Source organism: Drosophila erecta, unplaced genomic scaffold (genome assembly GCF_003286155.1).
Source record: "Drosophila erecta strain 14021-0224.00,06,07 unplaced genomic scaffold, DereRS2 tig00000021-arrow-pilon, whole genome shotgun sequence".
Lineage (NCBI taxonomy): Eukaryota > Metazoa > Arthropoda > Insecta > Diptera > Drosophilidae > Drosophila > Drosophila erecta.
The window spans coordinates 15,084,984-15,108,305 of NW_020825198.1; the positions used below are offsets into that span (position 1 = coordinate 15,084,984).

General features: G+C 44.7%; 1 protein-coding gene across 2 annotated transcripts in view; it reads left to right on the forward strand.

The window, feature by feature from the left end:
* LOC6543956 (Ig-like and fibronectin type-III domain-containing protein 2) overlaps window positions 1-23,322 on the forward strand; it is a 69,378-nt gene extending 46,056 nt beyond the window's left edge. Inside the window, exons 3-18 of one of the 2 annotated variants that reach the window (XM_026977251.1) lie at window positions 6,313-6,406; window positions 6,480-6,650; window positions 6,714-6,851; window positions 7,136-8,258; window positions 8,718-8,931; window positions 9,508-9,781; window positions 10,925-11,254; window positions 12,094-12,434; window positions 19,098-19,251; window positions 19,331-19,451; window positions 19,805-19,997; window positions 20,056-20,302; window positions 20,471-21,149; window positions 21,769-22,091; window positions 22,169-22,413; window positions 22,943-23,322. In XM_026977251.1, the coding sequence (XP_026833052.1) occupies window positions 6,331-6,406; window positions 6,480-6,650; window positions 6,714-6,851; window positions 7,136-8,258; window positions 8,718-8,931; window positions 9,508-9,781; window positions 10,925-11,254; window positions 12,094-12,434; window positions 19,098-19,251; window positions 19,331-19,451; window positions 19,805-19,997; window positions 20,056-20,302; window positions 20,471-21,149; window positions 21,769-22,091; window positions 22,169-22,413; window positions 22,943-23,314 (5,001 nt within the window). In that variant the 5' untranslated portion in view covers window positions 6,313-6,330 and the 3' untranslated portion in view covers window positions 23,315-23,322. The remainder of the gene's footprint in view (window positions 1-6,312; window positions 6,407-6,479; window positions 6,651-6,713; window positions 6,852-7,135; window positions 8,259-8,717; window positions 8,932-9,507; window positions 9,782-10,924; window positions 11,255-12,093; window positions 12,435-19,097; window positions 19,252-19,330; window positions 19,452-19,804; window positions 19,998-20,055; window positions 20,303-20,470; window positions 21,150-21,768; window positions 22,092-22,168; window positions 22,414-22,942) is intronic. The other variant, XM_001972726.3, reaches the window with a different exon arrangement.

The following is a 23,322-nucleotide window of genomic DNA, read 5'->3' on the forward strand; positions in this document are numbered from 1 at the left end:
ACATATAGTTGCATATAGCTGTGGGTTTTGGAGAAAATGCGGCATTGTTGTCGCTGTTCGAGGCTCGAGCTCGAGCTCGAGTCAGTGTGCTGTGCATTTCGATGCTCCTGATTGTTATGTCTGCTTGTGCTGCTATTGTTATTGTTATTATTCTTATTATTATTATTATTATTGTGCATTTGCGCTTGAAGCGAATTATGTGTATGAAAAATGCATAAAAAGTTTGTGCTCCTTATCCCAGCGAAATGTGCAAACAAAATAAACAATCCGAAAAACAAACTTATGCACACCAACACACACAAACACACACACGCACACACACATGCGCATGCAATTATGTCAGATTTACAAATACTCACATGCTTGCTTAGACACAAAACCCCCCTTGTCCTCCCTCTTGGCATTTGCATATGTAAATATATATTTTAAAGCAAGTCCTGCGTCTACCCCTTCTCAACTGCTGTGCAGAATTATTTTTTATCATCGCTTGGGTTTTGTTTTGCGCCCGAATATTTGTTTAATGTGCCGCTTCTGTTATTGTTATGCTTGAGCACTTATTTTTGCTCTTTTTCCGGATATTTGCCAATCTTATCGAGGGGTATTTCAAGAACGGTCGGGTATCTTTAATTTGTATGAACTATTTAGCTTTTAACACACTCTTGTAGGAGAAGTATAAGTGATTGTATCAAAATTACTATTCTGGTTTTGAAAAGTTGATATTAAATAGCATTTCTACATCAGCATCTTTAAAGCATAATTCCATTCTCAGTTAAGCAAGGAAAAGCCTATGTATGTAAATATATTGGGGTCGTTCTAAGCTCTTTAGCAATAATCATAATGAGTTGCCCAGCAACAGATGAAGACTCCAGCCTTGTAGCCAAGTAAACTACCATAGGGCATTTCCCAGTCGAGCAACAAATGCAAACCACACTTTGGCATTTTGCGGCTCTCATTGTTATTGTTCATTATGTTTTGGTCCTTTGTTGAAACAGGTTTTTTTTTTGTTTTTTGCTTATTCGCTGCTCACAAACCTGCGTTTTTCCCAGCATCTGTGCATCCCCATCGTGTTTATGCCTCTTTGGGGAGATTTTTACATTGAGGTGTGTTGATTTTGTTTTAATGCTAAAAACAAATTTTGCTTTTTCCCTTTTGTTCCGGCTTAATGCCACAAGCCGATTTCGGCGGTCGGTTCTGCCATTTGTTGGGGGTTTTCTTGTTGTTCTGCGTATTAATTTTAATTACAAAATTCGACTGAGGATTCCTGAATAATTTAATACTTTCTTGTACATTTTTGCCTGTGCCTATTTAAAAGCGGCGTATTAACTCTTTAATCAAGGTGTGTTCTCGCTACAAACCAACATTTCCATTTAGGCTCTAGCTGGAACTGGACCCCAACAAAAACAAACAAAAGTTGTGCCTTTCTGTTTTTAGTTGGGCTTTTGTCGCCTTATCGCCAGGCCTAAAAGTTTTGCACAACTTGTGCCCACCGGGCGTATGAGTAATTTTTTTGTTTGATTATCATATTTCTCACTCAGCGTAGAAGCCGGAAAAGCCAAACAAAAGGCCTAAACACACTTTTACCTTCCCTTCGCACGCCAAATGAATGGAAAAAGGTTGACAATGTTCTTCTTCTCTGCTGTTTATTTTTTACACTCAAGTTCAAGTTTTCCGGGCAAGAGCAAGAACAGAAATATGCACAGCTATGAACATTAGTTTCAATTTGGAAAAGCAACTGTATGTGTGTTTGTGTGTGCTCTGTAGGTCTTTTTGGCTTACCTTGCAGCCTCGACTTTTCACCTTGCCCGACCCTCCTCGTTTTGCGTGAGTGTGTGTGCGTTTACAAGAGCTTGTCGCAACTGGAAAGTATGCAACACTTTTACTTTTGCCCCGCACTCCGCTGCGTGGGAAAACAAGAAACGAACAAAAGCTGCTTAAAAACACCAAACCATAACAATGTAAAGTGTTGTAGGAGCTGTCGAAAATATTTTACACCTTTCGCACTGCGACTCACAATCTATGGGTTGTTGTTTTCGAGGGATGCGGACCTTATCTGGGTCTACCTGAAAAATATACCACCAAAGCTGAAGCACAAGCAACAAGGTAAACATTTTGCGGTAATTAAGAAAAATTACCTTGCCCGGCAGTGGGAAAAAAATCGGGAAAAAAAACGGAAAACCAAAAAGAAAAACAAGAAAAGGACAACAACAAAGCCCATAAAGTAGTCCTGGCCAAAAGCCGAACGCACACACACACACACACACACATACAGAGACAGACAAAGTTGGCCAGAACGAAAAGACAGTTGGAGCGCCAGCTGTGGGAAACCCTCGTTCAGCTTTCCCCCTTCAGCCCCCTCACCGTTCTCTGCACAACTCACTTCCGCCACCCCCGAATTTTCACCCCTGTTCTTGGGGTCTTTCACCATTTTCTAGTGGCTGCGACTTTTTGGTGTTAACTTTAAATTAGCAGCAAAGTGGAAAGTGTTGTCGGTTGGCTTTTAAAATGTTTTGCGGTGTATTTTATTTATCATGAAGTAGATCTGGTGTGGCAATTGCCAGCCCCGCCCCTTTTTTGCCGCTGCCCACCTTGTCTCGGCTGTCATTTGTCTGTCTTGGCCATGTTATAAAATAATGTGTAAATGTCCCTTGTCTTTTTTTCCCATTTATCCAGCCACTCTTCGTTTTTGTTTCTCGTTCTTTTTTGTTTAATTTACTTAATGTCCTGCCTGGGCCCTTTTATGATGCCTTCTTGGGGACTATTTTCCGCTTTTTTTTGTCTCTTGTTGTTCATCTTACTTTTTTGACGTTGTTTGGGGCTCATTTACCTTGAGAGTAGTCCCCGGTTTTATCAGTAATGTGTGTGCCCAGTTCCCTAATTAGTGACGGGCACCGTAAAAAATATCGAGTAATAAAATACAAGTGTTACAAAATAGAAAAGCAAATCGCGGTGTGGTATGCTAATTTATGCACTTGATAATATTTTTCTAGAGGAATGGACCCACGAGGAAAAGAAAGTTTTTATAGCCCATTTAATTGTGGGCGAGCAATTTAAAAAAATCCGTTCGAAAAACGACATTTTAATCGTTTTAGTATAATCACTAATTGTTTGGCTTTCAAAAGCTCATTAACAGTGATTTATAATTATTTATAATGATTCCGGTAAATTGTGAATTGCCAAGAATTGCGGACTTACTTTTGCCCTCACTAAATCGCATTTACCCTTAATTTGCGGAAAATAAAATTAATTAGCAGCTTACACGTAGCACTTCAGACTTAAATTCAGAACTTGAGCTTCGGCTGGGCTCTTGTCACATTGTCTTCCAAGGAAATTTAATTAAGGGGAGCACAACTAAGCGCACCACTTTGCCGCTCGAGTCAAAAACGTATACGTAATTTCATTAACAATTATGACCCGAGCATTAGGGTTGCGCATCTTACATCATAAGCCATGGCTTCATATGGGGGAGGTTGAAAGATTGGATTGATGTGTGCCACTTGACATGCCAAGAAGTTGAGGGAGCAACACATATAACTTGGATGGAAGTCATCGTAAAAAAAGATTCGAGGCGCTTACCGCTCCTTTTTGGGGTGGCACACCAGCTAACTGTCTGTGGCAGCTTCGCTGCCTCCGCTGCCCCCGCTGCCTTCGCTGCTGTGCTAATAAAATCAAAACTGATTACCACATCATCTTCAACGAGCTGAGCGGAACGGAGCACCCAGCACGGCGCAGAACACAGCGTAACGCTCCGAATCGAAGCATGCATATCATATTACTCATACGCCACGTTATACAATTTACTTACAACGTCAACGAGCAGAACGTTGACAGCGCACCAAGAGAAGTCGAGATGCGATGCGATGAGATGAGATGAGATGGGAAGCGAGGAGGTTTGGTAGTTGTGGCCCAGATGAAGACAAATAGATGGCAGCATCGTGGAGGACATACCAGCTTACACGCTTACACTAAGGGCAATGCTAACCTACTTCGGGGTTAATAAAGATTGCTACTTGAAATAAATATTATTTGAATAAATAGTAAAGGGCCGGAAGAGCCATTTGCATGCTGTGCAATAAATTAACATTAGGACGGAAGTATAAATCAAATTTAATAAGGCAATTGATTGTGCTATAGAGAACTAGCATAATTGTTGTAATTTTTAATTTATTCTATTCACCTTGCTTATTATATAGGCATTTTATTGTGTGCTCTTTATTGTATTTAAAATATGAAAGAAAATTCAAAATATTTATTTATTGTATTTCTTATTGTATTTAAATATGAAAGAAAATTTCAAAATATTTATTTTTGCTGTTCTGGTTCCCAGAAAACCTTCACTTGGTGCGCTTTTCTTTGGTCGGAATCCACTTAAATATTTATATATGCATTTACTGTTAACATACTTCATTTGGGGTCCTGAAAGTAATATTTTCCGTGTATCCTGGCACGTGTGCGTGTGTGTCTGTGCACAGGATGTGCGTGCCTGGATGAGTGCGCAAAAATGGCAGCGGCAGCGGCAGCGGCAAAGAGCAAAAGCCAAGGGGCCAAGGGCAAAAACAATTAATCGAGTGGGTGGCAAGCGACACCAGAGTGCAGCGAAAGATAAATCGTTTTGCAATAGCGCTATAATTTAATCAAATTTGTCACTTTGCAATTGAGCAACTCGCGAGTTGCACGGCAGACGACTCCAGTTGCTCCAGTCCGTTGGAATTTATGAATGGCATTTGAGGGGCGCATCTAGACAAAGCTACTTTCACCTGCACAGGTAACTCAATCTTCGCATCGTGGAAGGAGGCAAGTGCGTGCTCGGGCATCGCGTTCGCACTTTGTAAATTCAATTTGAAATGCGCTTGATGCGCACAAAGGCAGGCACAAGCCCACCTTGTGCACCTTATGCTCTCCTAGGTACAACCACCCACCCATTCACCCCCATCGCCCACTGCGCAGCACTCTGATAACATACAAGTGCCGCCCACTCGGAAAAGGGTGGTCTTTTCAGTGTCGCTGATGGCCAAACAAATGCCAGCCAGCCAGCTAAGCGGTTTGTCAGCGCAATGGGGGTCAGAAAATTTGTGGGGTCGGGCGATAAACGTCATTGATGACGACCCAGCAAGCAAGTGACCCCTAACCCCTGCCCCTGCCCCTGCCCCTGCCCACCTCCCTTCGGCGATTAGGTGAATCGATTAACCGTACTCGTAATTGAATACCAGCGCAGCAGCCGCACGCACTTCTTTTGCTGCAGTGTACGCAATTTGTTGTTGCCATTACCCGTGGAATGGTCGCTAAAACTGCCAACAAATTCTCAGTTACGCTCTCACGTAAAGGACACTCACACAGCTGCAGGAGCAAACACACACGCACACACAGCTACAATCAGCTCGAGCACCTTTCACAGAATGCACGAACCAATTTCCACAGATCTAGCCCCCTCAGCACTGAGAAAAATAACCCAAGTCTTTCGGAAAAGCTAATTTTAACTTTGACTTCCCCAGAAAATTGAGGGTTAGCTCACATTATACAGAGAAATCCCCGTAAAGGTTTTAGTTGTATCAATTAGCTGGTAAAAATGTTGGCTGTAATCAAATAAACACAAAAAAAATATTTAATTTGTGGCTACACTTATTTCGTTAATTGTTGCATTTAACATTTTAGAAAATGCCCCTAATTGCATAACTAATATTTTTTAGGAGTGTGCGTGATTTTTTTCTTTGTGTAGCCTACCGCTGCAATGTTAAACATTTTATCAACGCAGAAAAAGGTAGAGCAAAAAACACGTTCGAATTTTTAAACAAAAATCCAAAGAGTTGGCCATAAGCGAAGAACAGGTAACCAAACCAGGCATCCAGCCTGCGGGAAAACGGCGAGGGAAAAGTGGTGCGAGGCGATTCGAGTTTCGAGGGGTTCTGAATGTTATTTTTCAAACATCAAATGTTCTGGCAACGTTGACGTCAACACGGGATCCAAGGCAAAAGTGACGCTGCTTTCAGCTGTTTGTGCTCGCTTCCTTCCTCTTGTCCAACGTTCCAGCGTTTCCCAATTGGCTGCATTTCCCAGGTCAGCCATCTGCCACGCCCCCCACTGCCAACGCCCTCGCTTTTACTGACCCCATCATAGTTGCCACTGGCATTTTGCCTCACCGGGCCATTTATTGCAATATCAAAATGTTTCCTTTCCGGCGATGAAAATGATTGAAAAACATTCGCTGTTCCATGGCTTTGCTCTTTAAAGTTTTGTACAAAAATGTTGTTTGATTTTCGCATTACAGGTGATTGGCTAAATTTTGCTAACGCTTTTCTTTCGCATTCCGTTTTGCAGGTTATCCTACAAGGAATAATGCTCAGACTTTTGCTGGTTCACATAATAACGATATGTGTGCTAATAACTAATGTTAAGTGTGGTGTGCCAATTGGTAAGTAGTACTACTTTCTGAATGGTTTATAAGAAATATTTCAGTGACCTATGGACCTCTTATTCAATTCAAGGAACCGGCGGACCTTCCATTATTTTGGAGAGCAAAGATGCTTTATTAACCTGCGTAGTCTCAGATAATTCCGCGAACAACACAGTAATATGGAAGAAGGGTGACGAGATCCTGACCGCCGGCACAGTGCGGGTAACCAAGGATCACCGGGTGCGAATCCTGCACGATGAGAGTATGTTTTACAAGGCCCTGAAGGTGTGGATTAAATCTAACCAAATGTTGGGCTTTTTCATAGATCCCAAGGGAAGGAACCTGGAGACGGGGGGAGAGGTTTGGGTGCTTTTGATTAAGTCTCTTAAGCCCAGCGATTCGGGGGCCTATATATGCGAACTCAACTCGGATCCCGTTCTCCGCAGCATTCACATCCTGACAGGTGGGTACCAGCGAAAAAATCGATACACTAGCAGAAAAACAAGGGTACAAACAAGGTGTACAAAAAGCAAAGGATTTATTTTATCTTTTGTAAATGAGCTATCTTTTTAATTTAAAGCTTCTTCAATCACATAAATCATCTTAATCACTTAAAGATTGGCCATTATTTCGCTATATCCATTCAAAAGGGGTATAAATCCACTATATGGCAGGACATTTTTTAGTTCTTTTATGGATTAAATTTCCATGTACGCAAACTTAATTTCACGCCTTAACCCCTGACAGTTAAGGAGCTTCATTCGTCGACGGGTGGTCCGGGAAATTCCACGGACACCTCGACCGCGGAGTCGAGTGATGTGTTCCTGTTGCCGCCACCGTTGGACGCGCAGGATAATCGCAGCTTTTGGAGGCCCAGTCAAGTGCCACCGCTGGTGACCCACGACTTCACGGAGTGCTGCGAACGGGCCAACGTGTCCACGCAATGCATGGGCTTCTGCAATGTCCACAACATCCTCGACGGCACCACCGGCATCGATCCGGAGGCCTGCGAACGGGACTTTCCCGGCATTGTGCGCTGCATGGCGGATGGCCGCAACCATGTGCCCTGCTGCGTGGAGAAGCAGATTCCGGACTTGTGCCAGGACATGTGCCGCGGCGAGTACACTCCGTTCACGGACAAGTTGAAGACCCGTGTGTCCTGCGTTCAGCACACACTCAGTGGGCTGCAGTGCATCCTGAAGGGCGTGCAGTTGATACCCAGTTCGCCCACCTTCGTGACGATCGAGAATGTTAGCGAAACCAGTGTAACCATCGGCTGGACAGCGCCGGATAAACTGGCCGATCGCGTTTCCGGCTACACCATTAATCTGACCACCTTGCACAGCTTCGATGAGGACGAGTTGAGTGGCGAGATTGTTCACCGCACGGCCTCTGATACTCCAGAATCGATTAGCCTCTACACGGTGCCCATGAATCAGACTCAGTTGACGCTGAGCAACCTCAGTCCGCTGACCATGTACGCCGTAATTGTCACGGCCACCAATGAATTTGGCTCGAGTCTGCCCACCGAGCGGCTTCGATTTTTCACCCACATCAGCGCCTCGGCGGCGGAGTCCAAGGCCGGAACCACGGACAAACAGGCGATGCCCCAACTGCCGGACACCCGACAATGTTGCGAGGACAATGGCATGACCCATCGCATGTGCCTGGACAAAATGTGCGATCCGCAGAAGACCGACCAGGCCAACTTGCCCGACTTCATGGTCTGCGCGCCCTGGTCGAATATCACTTTCAATTGCCTGGCCAACCATATTGATCATACGCCGTGTTGCCGCGCCAGGGGAATCCCATCCGCTTGCTTTCCCCTGTGTTCCGGCAAGCTGACGTCACTCGACTTCAGTTTATTCAAGTGAGTAGGCAATTTTAATATTAAACGTAAGCTTTCAACACGTAAGTAATGCAATGTGCAGCTCCCATTTCGCCCTGAAATTCCCTATTCCAATTTGCCATTGTTTCATATATTCCATTGTATGGGCACTTCTCATAAGGACTCTCAAATTTGAATCGATAATCATCAATGAGCTTCTCATTTCGCAGTTAATCGCTTAGCAGGCCCATCCTTCCCCATCATCCATGTTTGGCAAGCCCATAGGCCGTTAAGCCCTAATAACAATCCCATGCCCATGCCCATGTCCATTACTATACCCATACCAATTTTTCCTTTTCCACAATTCCGCACCCTTATCCTTATCCAGCGCCCAAGCACAATGCTACTTGCTAATGACTCCGTAGGATGAGTTTTTATGCCGAATGCCAATTACGGAGCTCTGCTCCTCCCTGCTCCTCTCTGCTCTCCGGTTATTTGCAGATGCCTGCGCTTCATGTCCGAGTACAACAGCTGTCTGTTCCAGGGCTACGGCGTCCTGGCCGATCCGCCGTCAAAACTCCGGACTGTGGCTAAGACGGACAGCTTCGTGATTCTGGACTGGAACAAGCCGAAGCGCCTGGCCGACACCGTCAGCACATATCACGTCAAGTTCCGACGTCTAGGAGTGGGTGATGACTATCTGACCGTGGAGAAGGTACTACACTGGCCATTTTGTGGAAAAGTGCGTTCTAATATCAAGAAGCTTAAAAGAGTATTCATCCTAAAGCCGCAAATGACTTTAATTAGGTATTGAAATAGGAACAATAGTGCTTTAAATGTAACAGTGAGAATTATTTAAAATTATTCCTTATATATTATCAGCGTATGGGTTAAATTATTAGAATTTTTACGGATCCATTGCGCTACTTAAAAAAAGTAATTTTTGCAGAGCGAATTAGTTTATTGCTGGTCATATAAGCTGGTAAAATTATTAGAATTTTTACGGATCCATTGAACTACTTAAAAAATGTAATTTTTACAGATTTGATCAACGCTTAAGAAAAACTATATAAAGAAGAACTGTTCCGTATAGGATACATAAAACTCTTGAAGTTAGGATTCTATATAAAATCTATAAGAAAACTATATAAAGCAGAACTGTTTAAAATTCCGTATAGGGCACATAAAACTCTTGATGTTGGGATGTGATTTTTCCGCAAGTGCATGCAATCGGCCGGCACCGTGGGGAACCATTCCATAAATGGTTTGGCTAATTCATTAAGCTTTGCAGCGCCAGCCTCCACTGATTCTCGAGGGCCTGGAGTCGGACATCTACTACGAGTTCTACGTGGTCTCGATAAACGCGTACGGCAAGAGCGAGCCCTCCCCCCGCCTGATCACCCGGACTTTGCCGGCGGAGCCCGTCCAGCAGACAGCCGCCAGATACAACATGACGACCTGCTGCCAGGTCTCCGGACTGCTGCCCCAGTGTGCTCCCCTCTGCTCCTACAACATCCGACTGTCGGACATAGAGCGACTGGGTCCGGCTTGTCGGGCCCAAATGCGTAAGTAACAGATGGATTTTCGGTGGTGGGGGAGGGGACTTTCCCCGAACCACATGATATCGCTCCTTTGGAGAACGCTAATTAGCGAGGGGCTGGACCAGTCATTGTCCTGTGGACTGTTGTTAATTTAACGAGCTCATTTTGCATTTTTAGTTCCGTATGGCAATGCAATTTGGAATATTAAGTGACGCGTTTGCCCATTTGGGCATCATGAATTTTTGCACTTATGCAAATCAATTTTTAGTTAATTAAACGCACAGCACCCCTGAAAACGGCCAGCAGGCATGTTTGATGTTACTAAATACACGGTAATTTTGCGAAATGGTTATATCATCCAAAACTGATGGCAGCAGATTGCCAGTGTTTGCCTGGGCTTATGTAATTTTAGAAGAGTTGCTGTGCACCATTGTTTGGCATCGCTTCAGTCAGAGTAAACAATGCCTTGCTGCTTTTCCATAGCATTTAATGGTTGGTTCTGATAACTGGATTCTCCTGCCTTCTTGAATAGCCGAGAGTTGGAAAATATATTTACACCCAACAACAGCTAAGGTTTTCAAAAAGTTTATTAGGTAGCTTTAAAAGGAAATTAAATTAAAATTAGCTTAAGGGAATATTCATTTATTCAGCAATGTTAATAATATTGCTCCCAATCTTTCTGCGTAAATCCTGTTTATCAGTAAATTGTTACATTATAATCCGCTCTCTAAATCAAAGCGCTGTAAATAAAAAACAAATATTGATTTACGTAGGCATATTTCGAAATTCCCCGAATTTTTACATTATCTTCCTTTTATGTTTGCTCAGAAACACTCAGTGCCAAAAATATCCCCGTCACTCTCAATCAAATAAATTGAATCTGCTGCGATGCCACCGATGAGTGGGCAGAATTGTGCCCAATTTACTCGTCACCTAGTCAATGATAGGAAATCTTTCGGTTAATTTCCTGTAAATTGCCGCCAAGTTGCTGACTCACGACTTGGATCCTTTAAATTATCATTTCAACCAAAGTGGCAAACGGGGCAGAATTGATGAGTTCATGTCACAAATTGTTCCATAACAGAGCACAATGAGCCGTATCGCTGGACGGGGAAGTTTATGCAAATGATGCCACAATATTAACCCATCTGGCACTCTAATCCCTAGCAATCCTGGCCCGTTGTGCAGCCGGAGGACGTGATCACAGTCCGTGTTGCAGTCGCCGTGGAGTCATTAACGCCTGCATGCCCCTCTGTCGCGGCGTCATGCCGCTCGCACTGACCACCAAATCGGCATCAGCCTCGGCGGCTGCAGCAGCAGCATCATCATCATCTGCAGCAGCGGGAGCAACATCTGCATCTGCCACCAGCAGCGGCAATGCGGCAGGAGCAACATCATCATCGTCATCGTCATCGTCGTCTGCCTCATCGGGAACGTCGAGCAATGTGCCCGATTGTTTATCATATGCCGGCAACATTCTGCAGTGCTTCGAGGAAGGTGAGTGGTTACCATGGCAGTTCTCCCTGCCTTCCGTCCACATCCTGGTCTTTGTCTGCTGGAGCCGAGTGCCTAGTGCTGAGATTGGATGGCGAACTGTGACTACCGGGCAATGCGCTGTTAATTAGGCCAGCTGCATGCAAATCACCAAAAGTCACAGATACCATCATTATAAATTGTACTCTCTCCTAAGGTTTCCGAGCTTGGAAAATTTGCTGGAACCACTGTGCTATATTTTCTGAGTTTAAATACTAAACATGACTGTTAAGGTTATATTCAATTCCAATCACATTTAATGATACTATCAGATTGTTGGAACCACTGGGCTATATTTTCTGAGTTTAAATACTAAAAAAAAACTGATTCCAATCACATTTAATGATAATATCAGATTGTTCTTACCTTCAATGCTATTTTAATAACCAGCAAGCAGCTCATTTAATGAAACACTTTATAAGATTCTAAAGGATACTTTATCCTGTGCCAAACGATGTTAGACTTAGTCACTGGAGGTCACAGCTATCCAGCCCGGCAGGCAGATGCGCTGCACCACTGGCCACGCCCTGTGGTGAATCCATCGGTGGGTCCTCTCTGTGGATGGGATGCCGCAGGCCTTGCTGGGCTTGTGTTTGCAGCTAATTCTGTTTGTTTAATGGCGTGTCTGCGCACGTCGAGTATACGCACTGTTGCACGCCATTGTGCGCTAAATTATTTGGTCAATGCTTTGGGGCAACCGACCACAGCCCGTCAGACAAAACCAATATTGGCCAATTAAAGTTGCATTATAAAACAAAACAATGCCGCCGCTCACTCCTCTAACCCACAATTCGTCTGTTCAGGCACACAGAATATCCCAGGACCACCGGAAGATGTGCATGCGACATTCGTGAATCAGAGCAGTGTCAGTCTGGCCTGGACGCAGCCTGATGTGGATAATAGCAATAGCAGCAGCAGCAGCAGTAGCAGCAGCAGCAGCAGTGGCAACGCATCGCCAGGTGACATGATAACCGGCGATGAACTGGCATCTGGTGCCGTGGATCCCGCTGGCGCTGGAAAGGATGGGGCAAGTGCTGGCGATGCCACAAGTGGGAAAACTGGAACGGAGGATATTGAATTCATCGTACAATATGGCAAAGTCAATAACATGACCATGTACGAGACAGTTGCCAAATTGGAAAATGTGAGTATATATCGGCTTTGGACAATGGAACGTCTCGTTCGGCACAAACTTTTCCAGCGCAGAACTATTCCAACTTTGCTTTCCCTGTTCCCTGTTTGCCGCACCTGTGAGTTGGCTCGGAAAAGCTTTCTTTCCTTTTTATTTTTTGTGTTGGACAGGCTCAGAGATTCAGAGATTCAGAGATTCACACACACAATGGGGCACTTCATTTGCATTGGGGCCTGCGGGCGGTCGCCTTATTACGATTTGCCTTTTGGGCCAAAATGCTGACATTATATATATTCGAGTGCCAATGGAATTGAAAAGAGCTTACAAATTGCCTTGTCTGTGCCCCGGAGGCCGGGGAGTCGGGACAATAACCATTTCAACAACTTTCCGACCGGGGAGAACTTAAATTGCCAGCAGAGTTAATGAAGAAGTTCGGGGACAGGAAATTGCCTCCATAACAGCCAGTCACATAAGCATATATTGTGGTCGTTTGAGCATACATGGCGTATGAGCAACGTGAGAGGCTATATTAATTGTTCAATTAAGACGTCAAGTGGAAATTGTCTATCCTGGTGCTATTGTGTAATTGAATGTTGGAGCACCTGAGCTCTGTTCAACTATCTTTTAAATGATGGCTTTTGGTAGAGTTTTGTAACAGATATCATGCAAATCAATTCAGCAGCAGATATATCTATTAAATAGAAATCGAAATCTTGGCCCAAGGTAATTGTAAATGAAATATATATATTTGGTTCGTCTTGCTTTGATAGGAATTACCAAACACATGGCGTATGAGTAATATTTGCAGTTAAGCCAATTATTTATTTAAATCCCTGGCCATAGGCTAAATCTCACTAAATGCATATATCGATGGCCATTGTTTATCCATTGAATCGACTGAAATCAATTGGATTTTTCCCGACGCTCCCCACGAATTTCAAGTGCATTCCTCTCTGCACAAAATATTCGGCTTTAATTTAGTTCTATAAATATATATATATTATTATATATGCACTGGCTGATAGTTCTGGTTGGCCACCGCCACCGCCGCCGCCGCCGCTAATCCAATTCAGTATAATAATCTTTGAACTCTGTCCAAAAAGAGCGATTGCAGGGTGTTTGGCCAGGTTCAGATGTACGTAGTGAAATGGCTAAAGTTTTTGACGCCTTTTCGACAGGGGGGCGGGGCTGGGGGACTTATGGCCGCCATATGCATTGGCAACGTGCAAAACGTGACTATAAACTGGTAAAAATTGCAGCCGATCCACTAAAAAATACAAAAATAGATGAAGCAAAGACCAAAAAGAGTAACCAAAACCAGACAACGGGCCAAAGTTGGCTCTGGTTTTGCCATTGGCACTGTTGTAATTTTCGACGTTGTTGCAATTCGTTGTTGTCTTAGTCATTTTGTTGTTGCTGTTGCCACTATTGTTGCATTTGTTGTTGTAGTTATTGGCCGTTGTTGTCACACATCAACGCGCTTTACTGGCAGCTGCGCCTGGCTGATGTGGCTGCTGCACTGTTGTTGCTGCGGCGCTGTTGTTGCTGATGCTGCTGCAGCATCAGCCATGGCCATCAACAGAGCTATTGGCCTCGAAAAACTCGCAAATGCTAAAAAATACAGCAATACGGCAACAACAAAAGCCTGGCCAGAGTTTGTCGCGTGTTGATGCGCACAGAAATGTATTTAAAGTGAGCTCGATGTTGCCGTTGTTGCTGCTGCCGCTGCTGCTGCCGCTGCTGGGGGCATTGCAACCTGTCGTCGACGACCTGCCAATGATGCACCAGCTTCAGCGGCTCCATGGGCGGTGTTGTCGTGAGAGGCGCTTAGGGAGCCCAGTACTTGAGATGTTGGCAATAACAGGTTCGGTATCCAAAAAAGTAATTAATAGATTAACTTGGGAACCTTTGATAGATGAAAACAAAACGTCAAAACAACCCGTCAAAGTTCATCTTAAAATTTATAAGCGCTGCGTTAACTTGCTTTCTATTTATTTTGTGATTTGTTTTTTATTGATGAGTTCTGCGCTGGTTTTCATTGCTTATTTTTCTGTTCAAGACTCGGTGGCATTCGTTTGATTAAATATGAATGATTGATCATGAGGTGTGGGAATCACAGTTTCTATTGAGAGCTGCAAAAAAATAAAAATCCCCTTACCAAGCGTGACAGTGTCTTTCGTCACGTGAGCAACTCTACACCAGAAAACCAATCGATATGGAAGATACTGTGCGGCGTCAGCTTTGGTTCGATTTTTTTCTTAAACTCTGAGCTGTTTTTTGTTGATTGTGTAGTGGAAAATTCATTCGCCCTGTTGGCTGCTTTCCTTTTTCGTTTCCCTCCACGTTTTTTGTTGTAGTTTTTTGTTTTATTCCCGCTTGCTTTGGTCAGCAGTGCACGCAGCTGTTGCGGTGATGCTGTTGCTGTTGGCTTAACTTGGGGCTGGCTTCGGCTTGGCTTAAATGCTTTTCAGTTTTGCCGTTTTTGCGGTGCTCCCATCGCATCGCATCGCCATCGCCATCGCCCGCTGGTGTCAAATGGTTTAAACGCGCCTCGCGACCCCTTTTGAATGGGTTATTGTATCGCATGTATATCTATAAGTTCGCGGCTATCGGGGCAACTGTAGCCCAGCAGAAGCCCGCAATGCGTTGACTCGGTGTGACACTTTTATGGACAAACTTAATTGCTTTTGGACGTGTCAGAAATATGTAGAGAACGGCCCCAAAGTAAAACCTCATTGGGCGACAAACCGATGGGCCAAGACGACTAATGGCTGGCGGAAAAGTTGTGCTCAAACTAGCAATCGCCATTCCGACATTTCGATATTTAAAGGTAATTTCGCCGGCAGCCCGCTGTGTTTTTGCAACCCTTCCTGATTGAATCAGTGCCAATAATTTGGCAATTTCTATTCGTCGCCAATGCACGGCCGGCATTGTGTCACCAGCAGCATCAGCAACAAACAGTGCCACAAAAACATTATTCGAATCTACAGGATATTACATGGCATCAGGACGAGCAATGGCGGCGGCGTGGGGATTGGGGGGGTTTGGGAAAACGGAAATAAAAGGTTTTCCTCCACAGTCGCTGCCTTTCAAATGATTCCTCTGTTGACTCTGGCCGAAAACGAACGTAACTTTTGTGATGATTTTTAGTGCCGCCGCTCTGCGTTAGTTGGAGTTGGACTTTTATTCGTATTCGTGTTTGTGTTTGTGTTTGTGTTTGCCAAACACACGGCCATAAAAAACTTTTTAATATAGCCGGCAACACTGCAAAGTAGGGAAAATAAAAAAACGCTGGGTAGGGACTGACCACGATGCCAGAAATTAGACACATTAAATATTCTGATACAGCTGTGAAGGAGCCAAAGGGGTTTCGGCCACGGCGATTATGTGCTTTGTCACTGCAGTCGACTTCGGGCCAAGACAACTGGCAAATGAGCGACGAGGGACCTAGTTTTATGGCCGGAATGTGACTCCCGTTTGGGGCAAGGACTTTAGATACACCAGATACACACGAAATAAAAGTTCGGAGCAAGATATCCCTTAATTATATATTTTAAAACCGTATTTAGTCAAGGATGACCATTTTACCGGGTCCCTTAAATATGCAATGCTAATCATCCAATAAAATAATACACCCTTTTTTGCGCAATGACTCCTAATTGGAGTCCAGTCGGAGTAAACGTTAAAGGGATCCCTAATTTGACATTTAATTTCTGTAAGTGCACTAGCTTAGTACCGAAGGACATCGCGCTATGCATTTTGAGCAGCTATTCGCTCAAGTAGTTGCTGGGGACTCACCTCCATTTCTGTGAGGTAACCCCATTAATTATTCAGTTAGGACCAGCTCGTCATGCCAATTGTGGCACATTTAAGTTGCGGTTAATGTAATTACGAAAGAGGACTGGAAAAGCAAAGCCAAATCGCGACACACATACAGGACACACGCCCAACTAAAAGTCCTTTGACTGCTATTAGTGTTGCCCTTTTTTTTGCCCGAAGGGCTGTCGAGAGCATAATAAATCGTTTTTCCCTTCTTTGCCTTGACAATCTTTTTCGGCTTTGAATTTAATGCGTTTTAGATAAGTTTCTAATGGAAGGAAATTAGTATTGAGCCAGGCAATTTATTCTCTCGGACAGTGGCCACTAAATTCTAGTTAGTTTATCGCAGACTACCAGACTACCTGTGTCAAATCGAAGTCTGTATCTTTGGCTTTAACCCCTGCTCAGCTTTCATGTTTCGGACGGGTTCTGAGGTTAAAATGGGTCCATTGCTCGGCATTTCATATTTGACACAAGTTGTCACGAGCAGGGCAAACAAACCCCGCTTAAATTGAGATTTACGACTTGACCCGGGCATGACCAAAAAAAAAAAAAAAAAAAAAACGAAAAAGAACAAAAACAAGTGCAGAAAATAAAACCTCTAACCATAAGCGAGATGAACCTTCATACATATTTAGTGAGCTTGGCCAAACTGGCTCCACGAACAGATGTCCAACATCGCTCTGACATTGACTTACATACTCAAAATGACTCGTTACGCCGGATAAGCTCATCGTGCGCTGCCGCTGCCGCTGCTGTAGGGGCGGCTGCTGGGGAGGGGGCGTGGCACTCAAATCAAATAATTTTAGCGCATTGCCAGCACTAAGTAGCTGAAATAACAAACACTGCTCTGGTCCCCGATGACGTTGATGGCGATGATGCCCCGCTGCCACGGCTGCTGCTGCTAGCTGCTGATAAAACAAGTTAATGCTGCCCCCCAGAACTGATTTGGCTTTAAAAGCAAACAGCGCTAGGCCATAAAACGAAATAAATTACTTAACGCGCCGCATTTTTTCGCACTGGCCACGCAGCCAAAAATGCAATTAAAGGCCAAAAAACCGCACCGCGACTGCGACATCTGCAGGAGATTAAAAAACGAAAGAGAATGAAACAACACAACAGCAGCAGCAGCAGCAGCAACAGCAGCAGCAACATCAACGCAGCAGCAACATTAATTCGGCAGCAACATCAGGCAGCCAAGCGATTTGGGTTGGGTTTGAGATTGTAGGGTATGCAAATATTAGGAAGTTACGATTTTTTGAATGCCTTAAAAACTACAAGATGAGTGTCTGTGCAAATAAATAACCATTCTACAGATAACGACATAAATTTATCGCCCTGATTTATATTATTCTTCAGGTATTTTAATACCCATTACTCGAAGAGTAAAAGGGTTATGATGTTGTAAAAATTCAGAAATGTACCAAGGCTGAAGTTCTAAAGTCCATAACTCAACTAATCTTAATCAAATTTTGAAGTGGCATACCTCTAAATGTTTCTGGAGCAATTCTCTAAAAATCTGCATTCAAACTTGGAAAAAATAAAAAATGTTCCATGAATGAATTTTTAAAGTCCATAACTCAACTAATCTTAATCGGAATTTGAAGTGGCACACCTCTAAATGTTTCTGGAGCAATTCTCTAAAGATCTGCATTCATATTTACAATTTTTTGTTTTTTTAAATTGCTTGTATATTTTTTGATGTTATGTTGCTGTAGAAATTCAAAAATGTCCCAAGGCTGATTTTCTAATATTACCGATATTTCAGAAAATGTTGAAATTTCTCGTTTGCACTTTCACTAGCTGAGTAACGGGTATCTGATAGCCGGGGAACTCGACTATACCATTCTTTTTGTATACTAATATTTTATTTCGTTATCATTTTCATTAAAATAAATTCTGAATTCCTGTTTAATTCATATAAATAATCATCTTGATTATTGAGAAGGCAGATACCAACAGATTTTGTGGATTCCCTCGAACAGAAATTTAATCCGAACCCATGTGCCGTCCAATTCCCACAGGGCAGCGCATCTATCTGCCCCAAAAGCTGTAACACCAACAGATTACGCTAACGATTTTTAATGTGGATCTGCGCGAAGTGGGTTTTTGGCAGTGGGGTCACGTCGAGAGTGTGGGGGCCATACTCCATGCATAGACCAGAGTCCGAGATATAGCTGTCAATTTCGAGGATGGCTTTTGAAACAAAATAGCGCCAGTGCGGACAGTGGGGACATGGCACTGGAACTGGAATGGAAGTGGACCTGAATCACAGATAGCGAGATAGGGGCTGGCAGAAAAACCCAATGAGTTGAATGACTGTGACAATGGCACACTGCGAATGACTCTGATGATGATGCAGCTGGTTGGTTTGGACCATGTTGGGAGCAGGGAGTGGTGTCATTTTGTGGGCTAAATACCACAAATTGCGCTGCGTGGCAGCAATTACAAAAAGTACTAATCATGCCGACATGTCTTTCAGCGAAACCAAGCCAAACCGCAGCCACGAGCAGACGACAGCAGTGCAGACTGGACAGATTTTTATATGTTTAAAGGGAAATGGAGGACCCTCAATGGGGGAGCACATTTTTGGGGTTAATTGGGAAATCGAAGCCGCATACGAGTATATGGCTGTATAAAGACTTCTTACCGATCTGAACATTAAATTTTAAACAAAGATACTTAATTTTACATGCGACTATTCGAACGCGCTTCATATCGCAGGGTATTTCCGAGTTCGAACCCGTTTTGCTCATGGTTCTTGAGTTCACTTTATTCATCGCAATTGTCACACATTTTTTTCTCGTTCTCGTTAACGTCTCGTCGTCGACTACTCACATGCAATTATACACTTAGGAATTGACCACCAATGAGACGAGTATCGATTTGACCAATTTGGATGCGAATGCCTTGTACCGAATTACGGTTGTGACGCGCGGAAAATTCGGCACATCGCTGCCGGCATCCATGCTCTTGCTGAATACAACGGACCAACAGCGGACCGGCGAAGGTGAGTTGGCCAACTCAGCTCCAAAATTGTTTGATTTAATTGTTGTGTGGTCTTTTTTCCAATGTGTGCGTGTGCTCAGCAGCCTGGGGAGCCCCCTCACCGCCCCACTCGCTCACGGTGGTGGCCCACAGCGCCACCTGGATGCAGCTCACCTGGCAGCCGCCGGAGTACGCACATCCGCATGAGAGGATTACCTACAGGTGAGCAAGGGGTCACGCCTTAAGCAGCCACTGTTAAAATAATTAAATAAAAGCGTTCAAGTATCTGTTTTTTTAAGCTAAAATGTTCAACTTTGGTTGTTGATATAGAAGTTCTTTTTTTTGTGACATTTTTTTAATAGTAAAGGCTTACTTTGTAACTATTGATAATAGAAATAGCTGAGTTTATATGGGAAAATTAGATTTTTTTGAGTCATATCAACTTGGTCAACTTTAGGAATTGTTTAAGGCCATTAAAGTGTGCTGGTGCAGGTTTTAAAACCCAATTTGCAGACTTTTCTCCGGTTCGGTCGGGATCTAAGACCCCTCTTCCCCCTTTATTGTTCCTCCTGCAGAGTTTACCACAAGGCCATGAGGGCTGAGCAATTCATAAAGATTGAAACGAAGCTGGCCTGGCTGAGGATGAACAACCTGAAGCCGAGCTCCCAGCATGTGCTCTACGTGGAGGCAGTGGGTGAACGGGGTGATTCCCTGCCCTCGGAGACGCTGGTGGCCTGGACGGATCCCGCCCTGCCCGCCTTCGTGGATGTAAGTGCTCGCTTCAGGCTTTATTTTTTGGGTTAACTGAGGTGTACTCCATTTGCAGCCCCCCACTGTGCATCCGGCGGACAACATACCGGAGGGCGGCTCCATGACCATTCTGTGCCTGGCCTTCGGCAACCCGGCTCCCACCATCTCCCTCTACGTGGGTGGACATCTGGTGCGGCAGGACGCCTCGCGGCACATGGTCACGGTCATTCACAACGTGTCGGCCGACATGGAGCACGTCTCTTGCTATGCGGACAACGGCTACGGAGTGCCCATGCAGGCCACCAGGAGGGTTAACATATGCTGTAAGTAATGCAATGAGGGTTAATTCGCTTAGCTGCCTTATAGTGTCAAGTGTCCCTCCGCCGCAAAGTGTAAAATACTCGTACTCAAAGTTTCAGAGCGGTACGAGTTTAAATGAAGTGATGTTCTAACTAAGATTTAAAACATAATGATTAAATTTGTTGCTGCAGATCCTCCCAAAATCCAGGCTGCTGGCATCACCGTGGCCAACATTGGCGATGAGATCGAACTGCGCTGTACCGTGGACTCCAAGCCAGCGCCCAAGACAATTTTCTGGCGGGAAAAGGATGGCAGGGTGCCGGTCATAAATGGCGGCAACTATTTCATTTCCGTGAAGGCCAACGAATCCCGACCCTCGATATATACGATGTCGTTAAGGATCAGCAAGCTGCAGGCCAACGATGTCGGCGACTATTTCTGCCATGCGGACAATCCCTTCGGAGCCACCACCACTCCGGTATCGGTGCGTATACGCAATACGCCGGCGCTCAATCACAACGTATCCGAATGCTGTGCGGCGCAGAATGTTTCGATGGCTTGTCGCAGTGCCTGCAGCTATTATGTGGACTTCGATGCCATTGCGGATCGACCTGAGTGCATTGTGGACTTTGACAAGCTGATGAGATGTGCCGCCGACGGCTCCGATCACAGATCCTGCTGTGCGGATGAGCATGTGCCCCGCAAGTGCCTCAATTGGTGCCGAGGTGAATCCGTTCGCTCCAAGGAGATCTGCAGTCTGCAGTACGCCCGAACAATTGTTGGTTGCTTCGAGAAGAACCGCGACCGATTGCCTGGACCGCCGGAGAATATTGTAGTCAGCGTGGTGTCCGACAGCGAAGTGAATATCAGGTTAGTAAATCCTTGCCTGCCTTTTCGAGGTGCCTAAGCCTTTTAAGAGGTAGCTCTTTTGGAATTTAACATATACTATCATAGTATTTTCGATATTGTTTAGCAGAGAGGTACGTTTGCGTCCTCAGGCCACAACTCGTATACAATCTATTTTTGTCCAGTGCCCCACCTAAACAAAGTTTAACCGAGCATAAGCCATTTGGCTTTAAGCCCTCAAACTATGTGGGACACGTTCCAACCCCTCGGCTAAGCTCTTAAACACTTTTGTCCGAGGCGGAAGTAGACTCATCCATTTAGCGCACCAAACCCAATACATTCATTATCCTTCTGCTCGCCACACATCCACTCATGTGCCTCCCTATGTACGAGTATGTATGTACATATGTATGAGGACTTGTGCAGGGAATGGGCCGCTAATAGACCGCAAATCCATTAAAGCTGAGATTTTTTATCTCACTTTAATGCACTCGGTCAACGTCAAAGGTTGATGAGGGCTGCGGACCCTTGGTGCCGCATTAAATTTATTAAAATTCCAGACAAGTTGTGTGTGCGCCTGCAACAATATTACCGAGCACTCATAATGCGGCGCCGCCGCTCTATGAAAACTATTTCATTACAGATGGGATGCGCCGACAAAGAATCCAAATGCCGTTGACGGTTATAGAATATTTTACCACGAGGCCGCCATTCTGCCGCCAACGTCGAGCTCGAGTTCGAGTTCGGGTTCGGGTTCCCCATCCTCGGACTCAGGTTCCTCGATGGAGAATCCCGGCATGGATACCCTGGCCGCCATGAATAATGCAACAAGTATGGGCAACAGCAACAACGCGATGGCTGCTCTCGAGATACGACGCATCGACGTAAAGGACACAACAATAAGCATTAATGGCCTCAAGAAGGATGTGCTCTACGAGTTGGTGGTGAAGGCTGGCAATAGCTACGGTGAGTTGGTTACCTGGAAGGCCAAAAAGTAGATTCGAGTCCTGGGCGAGCTTTTAATTTGCCGACTTGTCTTGCAGGTGCCAGCGTGCTCACAGATCCGATTAGGTTCACCCTCGGCGAGCACCATGTGACCTCGGCCACCAGCAGCTACTCCAGTGCCGTGGGCACCATCAGTGGCATTGTGGCCAGCATTTTGGCCATTCTCCTGGCGGCGGCGGCCATTGTGTTCTATCGCCGCCAGCGCTCCAGCTACGGAAAATCAGCCAACGGCAATGTGGCGTTCGAGAATCCCACCTACACCAGGGGCCTCGAACAGGTGCAGGTGTGTACAGCGATCGATTGCCATTTTTTCCGTCATTCTGTTTTATTAGGAGGGTATCTGCATAACCCTAGGGTGTATAATATTTCATGTACTGCCATTGCCTTATATAAATATGCGCCCATACAGAGGGATGTTGTCCGTTAAAGCGGTTGTCCGCTTAACAGAGAAGAGCATTCTTTGAAAGGTTTAAAAGATCAGAAATATCAGTTAAAAGATCAAACTAAATAGGGTAATTAAACTAATACATAGTTATATAAAAATTTCTAATAGTATGCTTATTTTTCTAAACTTTTGTACTGGATATCATACAGTCGGCTTGGTCGACTTCTGTCACCCTAGCTGTTTTGCTAAGCTGCGAGTTGGCCAAAGTTTGTTTAGTGTTATAATAGCTGTATGTTTTTGGTGTATTTTTCGTAGGTGTGTATTTACTTATATTTTGTGTGTTATAACTGTCAATGTCTTTTTCTGCCTCCCCTTCTAACCGACGACACATCGACACCCGGACATAAACATATATGAACGGCCATAGCTACCCACCGTCACATCGGCCATCACGACGCAAAATGGCAACCACCATGGGATGAGCAGCAGCAACAACAACGGCAGCAGCAACAGTCACAGTCATGGCCGTAATGGCATAGCCGCCACCATGACGACATCCACAACGACAACGGCGCCGACGGCAGCGGCCACCTCGGCAGGTGTCGCACTCACGGGGAACAAGCAACATCAGCAGCAGCAGCAGCAGCAGCAGCAGCAGCAGCACAAGAGTGCGGCAGATGCGGCGCATCACTTTCATAACCCGCTCAGCAATACGCAGTGCAATGAAGTAAATCCCACAATTTATGAAGAGCTCAAACTTGGCCAAGAAGGTGCTGGATTTAAGAAACTTGTGCCATAAACGTAGCA